The 9907-nt window shown below is 38.5% G+C and overlaps 1 protein-coding gene across 2 annotated transcripts in view; it reads right to left on the minus strand.

Annotated features, from left to right (window-relative positions):
* LOC106875113 (uncharacterized) overlaps nucleotides 1–3619 on the minus strand; it is a 14103-nt gene extending 10484 nt beyond the window's left edge. The window contains exons 1-2 of one of the 2 annotated variants that reach the window (XM_014923112.2): nucleotides 3230–3619; nucleotides 1308–1598 (exon numbers count right to left, since the gene is read on the minus strand). In XM_014923112.2, the coding sequence (XP_014778598.1) occupies nucleotides 1308–1595 (288 nt within the window). In that variant the 5' untranslated portion in view covers nucleotides 1596–1598; nucleotides 3230–3619. Of the gene's footprint in view, nucleotides 1–1199; nucleotides 1599–3229 lie in introns of both variants that reach the window. The other variant, XM_014923099.2, reaches the window with a different exon arrangement.
* Between the last annotated feature and the right edge of the window lie 6288 nt (nucleotides 3620–9907).

Here is a 9907-nt window from a genome sequence, read left to right on the forward strand (position 1 = left end):
GGTTCGGCAAAAGAGACCGATAGAATAAGTACTAGGCTTTCAAAAGAATAAGTCCTAGGGTCGATTTGCTCGACTAAAGGCGGTGCTCCAGCATGGCCACAGTCAAATGACTGAAACAAGTAAAAGAGTACTGACTTAGATTACATAAACTAAGCTAAGCAGCAGATCCTAATACCTTGGCACATAGATAAACATAGGCATGTACACAAACACATGCAGAAACATACTTAATGAAAGATGCTGCAAAATTTTCAAATTTAAGGAATTCGTTTTTAATTTCCTAATAGCATAAAGAGATTTTTATCACAACTATTGGTGCTCACTAAATATTTGCCAGTTTCCAAGAATTGAGGGATTCTTTTAGTTTACAGCCACAAAGTTATCAGAAAGTTTGAAAGAAAATTAAATGTTCAATTAACGATTTTAACATCAGTCCACCTGAGACTGTTTCTAGTTCTATGATAAAAAAAATTCCTGTTTTAAAACTGATCTGCATTAAAACCTACCATAAAAATTTAATATTAATTTAATATTTAAACACCAAATTAATAACAACAAAGTTATTTACATTATTTACATTTGACAGATATTTGTCCTCAACTTGTTTGTTGTTAATACGTTTTGGCTGCTATACCCTCCAGCCTTCATCGGGTGTCTTGTGGAAATTTTGAACCTGGGTTCTCATTCCTAAGGTATTTTTTGATGTTATTATTATTATTATTATTATTATTATTATTATTCAGGTCACTGCTTGGAATCGAACTCGGAATCTTGGGGTTGTAGCCTGCACTCTTAACCACTACGCCATATGCCCACAGCGAAAAATACCTTAGGAATGAGAATCAGGTGCCAGTCATGTGGCACTGGCATCGACCATGCTTGAATGGCGCTTTTTATGTGCCGCTGGCACAGGTGCCAGACCACAATTTCTAATAATATTAAATGATAAAAATATAATAGGATTTTTTAAAAACATTAAATGGCTATGAGGGTCCCGTAGAGTAAAATAGGGATCAGAGGGTCTATAAGTAAAGAATGGTTAAGAACCACTGATCCCTACCTATACTGTTTGATTTATTCTAGCAGTGATACCCAACAACGACAATAACAACAGCAACCACATTATCAAATTGTACATCTAGAAACAAGACAACACAATGACAGTAAGACATTAATGAAAAAATATAAATACCTCTTACCATCGGACTATTAATCATCAATGAACTATTTGTAACCACTGGACTATTGACCATTAAATTGCTACAACTGACCATTGAGGAGGTGAGCAATGAAGAAGTGTTACTAACCATAGGACTGGTAGCTTGTGTTACTGGGCTTTGACTCATAATGTTACCAGCACCTGGACTGATACCCATGGATAATTCTGAGAGATTCATAATTACATTCAGTCGGTCTCCATCTTGTAAGTCTGATGGTTCAACATCGACCCAGTCGTGCCAGTCATCGTTCCACTTCTGGATACTAAAATTTCCTGACGGCAAATTGAAAGCACGAGTTATCATGCTTCGGATAATGTAAGGATACAACACATCGAGCACCTTCTTCTTGTAACCAAAAGTAATGTGAAACTTCATTTTCTGTAAAAAAAAAAAGATAATAATGATGATGATGATGATGATGATAATAATAATGATAATGATAATAATAATAATAATAATAATAATAATAATAATAATAATAATAATAATAATAAAAACAGAACAAATACAAGAAACAATGATATAAGCGTTAAATAAAATGACAATGATGAAATAATTTATGTAACAATCTATAAAAATAAATAAAACCATACTTAACCCTTTCATGGCCATATTCCAAATAAAATACATCGCCTATGCTTCAATAAATTTTGAAAATAAGCAAGAATTTGAAAAGAATTAGTAAAATAAATATTTTTTCCAAAACTAAGTAATCTAAGATAGACACACAAGTGGCTGTGTGGACAAAGACCTCTGAAAGGAACCCTAACCCAAACTGAAATTGATCAAGCCAAACTTCCTTTTTCTGTCTACAGAAATATCAAGAAAAACGTAATTTGTTCTGTGTGTGTGATTTTGAAGCTAAATCGAAAAATGCAGTAAAACAACAATAAAAATCTTTGACTAATTTTAATCTAAGAGTGATATATTCGTTGAGTATTTCTATTTTTCTACGTTAACGAGGGTAAAATCTTAACGATTCTTTACTGCAACTTCAACATGTCCAACGAAGTCTACACCTGGCTGAGGAGGTTTAATAATACCGAAACAAGCCCAGAATTGTTTCACGTACTTGCTGAAACAAATTTTCGTTCACAGCATAGTATTTTTTTATGCTCACTACATTAAATATGTTAGGTAGATAGATAGAGAGAGAGAGAGAGAGAGAGAGAAAGAGAGAGAGAGAGAATGGTATCTGTTCTCAGCTAGACAAATGAAAAATACCATGTAAATAGCAAAATATACAAATTTTGTCGAAGAAATTAATTTTCGAAACCTATTGAACAAAATGATGAACCTCATAAAAAAAAAACCAATATAAGTCAAAACCAAACAATAAATGGCGAAAGGTAGACAACACTCGTATCAATCAATTATCAATAACTTAGCATTCACGTGCTCGAGTTTGGGTCGATAAATTCCTTCCACTCAAAAACGTTAAGGGATCATGATAATAATAATCATCAAAAAGAATATTTGAAAAATCTCCTCGAAATTAATATTTAAAATCGTGTACGTATGTATGAATGTGATATCTTGTAGTCGAAGGATGCTCCCTACTGCATGTCAATCAGACACACGAACATTTCTCTTTCTAGCCGTTCATTTTCAAACTGGAGACAATTCGGCGAGTTATTTGACAAGCGGATGAAACAGGAACAAAATATAGACGATTTTAAAATAGATAAATTCCCGGATATAACCGAATACAATGTTTAGATAAGATCTGGTAAATATACGAACAGGTGCTTCAACTGAGATGTATTCTTGTAAACCTTTATAACTGATACTAAACAAAATAAGTGCGCGAATGTATTGTAGAATGAATAATTATCAGGAAGTATGATATTATTCTCAACAGATTTGTTCTAAAACAGCGATCGGAAATAAAGGAAACAATCTTAATAACATAGCTTTAAAGAGATTTAAGAATAAACAAAGAGAAAGCTTCAGTATAGTGAATTACAGAACAATAGTAACAAAAGAGAAAGAATTCTTTGTGTATTTACCTGTTTTTCTTTGCTGGATGTGCAAGAAAATGTTTCAATATATTAATAGGGATACTTTTAATTGTTAAAAATCAATCCTCGAAGATAAAATTCATAAATTCATTGCTTCTAAATACATTTCCTGTTTATAATCTGAAGGAAAAACGGGGTCAAAAAAAATCTGGCCTCGTCGTTTGTTTACTTTTGAAGCGCGCGCGGGGCACCGGCTATTTCCGGTTGAAATTGATTTCAATTATAAGTGATCACGTGTCAGATTAGGAGACTCTTATTTATAGACAAGGAAGACCGGCTGTGAAAAGTCCTCATAATTCGCCGATCTTATGATTAAGCTGGATTTTATCGCGAATTACACAGGAATTTCATAAAGCTGTTTAAATCTGTCAATGTAATACATCAAAACGGAAAAACGGTGCAACTTTATGAACTTCCTTTTGTATTTTCTGTCCGAGTTGGCCCTGTCTGTAATAAAAAATCACAAATGCCTATAATTTAAGTGTAAATTGAAAATTTTAATCGAAATGGTTGTTATTTATATATTTTGAAAATATATCAGTCCTTTCTTATCGGATCTGAGCATAAAACTTTGGCTGTTTACTCATTAAAATTTTAGTAGCAAACTCTGTATGTGTGTGTGTGTGTGTGTGTGTGCATGCATGCATGCATGTATGTATATATGTATGTATGTATGTATGTATGTATGTATGTATGTATTCATGTGTACATGTATACATGTACGTAAGTACGTACATATGTATGGATGGATGGATGTTTGTATGTGTGTGCATGTATGTTTGCATGCAGTGTGCGTGTGTGGATGTACTTGCATATATATGTGTGTGTTTGTGTATGCCTGTATGTGTGCAGGCACATTTGTTTTAATAGATATGTATGCATATACACATACATACATACACATACATGCATACACATATATATATATATATATATATACAAACATACACACACATACAAACACATATATACACATACATGCATTCTCTCTCTAATCACACACACACAGAGGGAGAAACACAAAAAAGGGGCCACAAAAAGTGTAAATGCATAGTGTTTTGTTTGAAAAGAAGCTAATGAAATATAAAGGACCATTCAGCTTCGTTTCAAATGGATGATTGACATATTTTTAATAATAAATGGAAAACATTATGAAAGAGAAATTTAAAAAAAACAAAACATTATTTACATTTTTTTATGAGCAAGTGCTGAAAAGTTCCTAGCTTTGGGTAAAAGAAAATGGAGGAGGATCATTTTAATTATGAGTTTATTCAACATATTCCCTTCTCAGATTCACTCAATTATTGCAGTGGATTTTCAGTTTTTCTAAGCTCTGTAAAAGAACTCTGAAGTTTGGGCCTCCAACCAAGCCTTAAAGCCAGGAACTTTTCAGAGACCCCTCATAATTAGGAAACCACAAGAGAATACCATTTATAAATGCATCATTATCATCACCACCACCACCACCATCATCATCATCATCATCATCATCGTCATCATCATCATCATCATCATCATCGTCATCATCATCATCATCATTGTTATCAATCTGGTTTCCATGATGGCATGAGTTGGACAGTCTGACAGGGTTTGACAATTCAGAGGACTGCATTGCACCAGTGCCTGCTCCAGCATGGTCTCTACAGCTAGATGCCCTTCCTAACAGACCCGGCACCAGCACTAGTGATGATCACCTCATAACTTGCAAAGCTAAGGCCCCTAAGTGATTCCTCTAACTTGAGGGGGAACAGAAGAGCGAGTGGGCAATGATTCAAGGCAGAGGGATGAGGGAATGGTAGGAGGGGAAGATAGGGAAAAGAGAGGGGGGGAGGGATTAGTGACAGAGTTGAGAAAAGGAAAGGGATAGAATTGAAAAGCTGATGGGCTGGGTTGTGTGAGGCAAGGGGTCTAGGACTATCCAACATTATAAGGACTGAGTAAGGACACAAGGTACGAAAGAAAAGGAGACCGAAAAGGAGCAATGGAGTAAGGTGGAGAGGGGTCCTGAATGAGTCATTGAATGAAAGGGAGGTGTGTGTGGCGGTCATAGGGGAAAGATGTGGAAGGGTGTTAGGGTGTTAAGGTGGCAGAGGAGCTAGAAGAGGAGCAGAGAGTGAATTGGATGTAGAAGGAGGGGAGCAAGAGGTAGATGCTGGAGGTTACTATGGAAACACGAAGAAGAAAGTGAATGGCTGTGAAAGCATGAAAAGAAATGAGAAGGCAATGGGGAGGAAGGAGAGAAGGTGAGTAGGGAGGAAAGGAAGGAAAGGCTTGGGGGGGGTCAATCGAGAAGTGTAAGGATGAGTAGTGAAATGAAGGTAAGAGGTGTAGAGGGGAAACAGAAGCAACTGGGAAGAGAGTGTGCAGTGAGTAAGGACGAGATGGGAGTCTTGGAAGAGAGATGCAAGGTTATGGGCAATAGGGAAGGTTTGGAGGGGAGCAGTGTTATTTCTTTACTGCCCACAAGGGGCTACACACATAGGGGACAAACAAGGACAAACAAACGGATTAAGCCGATTATATCGAACCCCAGTGTGTAACTGGTACTTATTTAATCTACCCCGAAAGGATGAAAGGCAAAGTCGACCTCGGCGGAATTTGAACTCAGAACGTAGCAGCAGACAAAATACCACTAAGGCATTTCACCCGGCGTGCTAACGATTCTGCCAGCTCACTGCCTTTGGTGGAGAGCAGTGTATGTGTGTGTGTGTATGTATATATGTATGTATGTACGAGGATGAGTCAAAAAGCAATGCCATTTTGTTTAGGACAGGTATAATTACCAACACAGGAACATGCATCATACATCAAAATGAAGCTGGTCCTATGTGGATCACATCCCTACTTCTCAATAGCAATGTTCCACCTTCGAATGAGAGCATGTATCCCTGCCCCCGTAAAATTCTGTTGACTGTTCTTTGAGCCACTTCTTCACTACAGTTTTCACTTCCTCGTCACTGGAATAATGTTTGCCTCTAAAACCCTCTTTCATGGGGCCGAAGGGATGATAGCCTGAAGGCGCTAAATCTGGTGAGTGTGGAAGTAGTGAAGAAGTGGCTCAAAGAACAGTCATAGGAATTTTACAGGGCAGGGATACATGCTCTCATTCGAAGGTAGAACATTGCTATTGAGAGAAACGGATCAAAAAGCAACATTGCTGTGAGTGCTTGGCCCCCACAAACCAGTTATCCCTGTAGTAACTTTTCTGACACCCAAATGGCACACATTCTAGCTATGCTAGTGGCTGCACCAGGCTCCATTTGTCTGCTTTGGTATGGTTTCTATGGCTGGATGCCCTTCCTAATGCCAACCCCTTTGCAGAGTGGAAGGATAGCCTTGTATTCTTTCCAGTGTCCAGTCTGTAGATACCGGTAATGGTCACAGCAGATGTGAAAAAACATTCGAGCGAGGTTGTTGCCAGTGTCGCTGGACTGGCTCCTGTGCAGGTGGCACGTAAAATACACCATTTTGAGCATGGCCATTCCCAGTACCGCCCGACTGGCCTTCGTGCCAGTGGCACATAAAAGTACCCACTACACTCTTGGAGTGGTTGGCGTTAGGAAAGGCATCCAGCTGTAGAAACTCTGCCAGATCAGATTGGAGCCTGGTGTAGCCATCTGGTTCACCAGTCCTCAGTCAAATCGTCCAACCCATGCTAGCATGGAAGGTGGACGTTAAACGATGATGATGATGATGATGTCCTACATTTATTACAGGTATGTGGCAGATATATATATATATATATATATATATATATATATATATATATATATATATATACAGGGTGCGATGGGTAAACTGTAACCATTTTATATTTCTAATTTCTAATTTCGTGCATTGTTTGTTTTTGATTTTTTTCGACTACACAGTATAGTAGGGTCAGTTGGACACTGTGAGAAAAACAGCACCATGACACAATTCACTCTGCCAGAAATTTGAAAACGGCATGCTATACTGCTTGTCATTCAAGCCAGAAGCTCCAGTATGAACATTTCAGAGTGTTTGGGTGTCAATCTGTGGACAGTGCAGAGGATTCAGAAAGAGTTGGATGAGTCTAATGGTTTGACCAGAGCTGGCTACATCCACTAGCATAGCTAGCTGGTGGAGTGGAGGGAGCAGTTCACCCCGGATGGCACTTTTATGGGGGCAGCACCATTTTTGGGTCTGTTGTAGGCAACATGTATCTTTTCCAAGGAACCTTGTTAAATTTAAGTTAGTTTCTTTGAGGATTCCAAGCTTTCGAAATGATCTGCCAAACAAATGTTGATATCAGCTCATGGACTCCCATCATTTAGTACTTTCTTTGTGAACCTTAGGGATACGGATCCCAGTTTGAGAACCAGTGGCTTCTGTTGCTGGACCAAAAGGCTGGTTAAGATGTTTGGGTTCCCCAGGTGCGAAAGGATGTAGGAAGATCTCATGGGTAGAGAAGTCAGTTTTAATTGAGAATAGGCTGAGACTATCAAGCTGAAAGGTCATGCAGAAGTGCCTAATACCTATATTTCGGTATCTGTCTGACTATCAAGCCTTGTCCCAGGAAATACCTGAATAGATATCTTTTCACTTCTTGTGGAAGAGATAGGTGACTCTTGTCAGGAGACTCGCCCACTCTGTGAGAGTCTTGGATGCCCAGTTGTTAACAACGCACAGGCATCTGCTGAAGCTGACACTCCAGGAAAGACAGTGGATGGGTGTATTTGCCTTTGATGAAGCATGTTTTACCATACGTCATCTCTTGGATGTTGTATGGTAAGTGTCCAATGCTGACCAGGGTTGGGAATCTGGTATTTGGAATGTTACCAAGGACTCACTGCACTCAACCAATTGGGCAATGTGGTCAACGGTGTGTCAACCCATGTATTTTATGGAAGGTTTGTGGTGGCTATGAGGGAAGAAGAAGGTAGCAGAAGAAGAAGAAGAATCATCTTTATCATACAAGTTTTTTTTTTTTTTTGGTTCCAAGTTTGACAACTGTGCTATTTGTAACTAAGAATTACGTCCCTTACACAATAGTAATTCTTAACTGGTACAAAGTCACAAATTAAGGGCGGGTACGCTAGTTTATGTTAATTCAAGAGAGTAACTGGTATGTTTTTTTCTCCTGCAATGCAAAGTCAACCATGGCAAAATCTGAACTCTGAAATTAAAGGGACTTAATTAAATAAATACACGGTAATTTGTCCTTACCTCCCCTGTGTATTCCCCAAACAGTCGAGGTATATTAGTTTCAAATTTTGGTACAAGGCCAGCATTTTCGAGAGAAGTGGGTAAGTCGATTGCATTAACCCCAGTGTTCAACTGGTAATTATTTCAAGTAGTTGTATGCTGTCAACTTAATGTGACAGTCCCCTGAAGGGAATAATACTACTGTTGGTTAGACCTGGGAAGCTGCACCGCTTCCTGTCGGCCTTGACACATTTCCTGTGTCCTTATGTTTACAAGGAGGAGGAGGAGGAGGAGCGGGCTAACCACCCTTCTCCAGAGAGTAACGGTAAAATAGAAAAGGCATTCATAAAAATATACAATAAGATACACACACCCCCCACCCACACACACATATAGTACAATTAGCCAGGGAGAAAGTTTCTTTGTGGTTGTTCAATCTGCTAGAAATAGAACCAAGATCTTCCTCAAATCGCATCCTACCATCCTAAAACAGGACAGAATGAGTAATGCAGTTTTAAGTATGCACAATGAAAAAAAAAAACTTTAAAAAAGCGGATGATGATGGTGACAGAAATGACTCTGATCATGGTCAGTTCAACCAGTATTTGCCTAGGGCTAAACAACGACAACAACAACAACAACAACAACAAAAATGTGTGTGTGTGTAATTAGTAGGAAAGAGAACAAGACATATACACATACAGACATGCATACACAAATACGCGTGCGCGCACACACACGTGCACACACACACACACATACACACACGCGCACGCGCACGCACACACACGGACGTGCATACACGTGTGCACACATACACACACATGCATGCATGTACTCACACACGCACACACATGCATGCAAGCACATGCACACACACGCACTCACAGACACGCACATGCACACGTATATAACACACACACACACACACACACGCACATATATTCACACATGCACACACATGATGCATGCACACACACGCACACACACAAACACGCATGTTCACACACACACACACACATGCACAGGCACACACATTGAGAGATACCAGGAACTAACTCCCCCCGCCCCTGCCCAATCCTTGAAATGAAACAAAAGCTGTGACCAGATCAATGAAGGGTCAATACCTGCATGCTTTAGAAATAAACACACGCATACACTTGCGCATACAGACTCACACACACACACACTTATACATACAAAGGCACAAACATCCGAAGGCACACACACACACGCACACACACACACACATACACACACACATACATATTTATGTCTTAAATGACAAAGGATTCTAACAAAAGTAGAAAAGCAAGCAAGAACAGCTGGGAAGATTCGAGATATTTTAACTGTTCTGATAACCAGTCGTTGTATTTGTGTATTGTTACTTAACCAGTTCCATTGTCACCATTGTCTCCCTAACCACATTCTCTCTCTCTCTGTACATGTATATATACATACATACACACACACATATATATATATATATATATATATATA

This window comes from Octopus bimaculoides, chromosome 11 (genome assembly GCF_001194135.2).
Source record: "Octopus bimaculoides isolate UCB-OBI-ISO-001 chromosome 11, ASM119413v2, whole genome shotgun sequence".
Classification (NCBI taxonomy): Eukaryota; Metazoa; Mollusca; class Cephalopoda; order Octopoda; family Octopodidae; genus Octopus; species Octopus bimaculoides.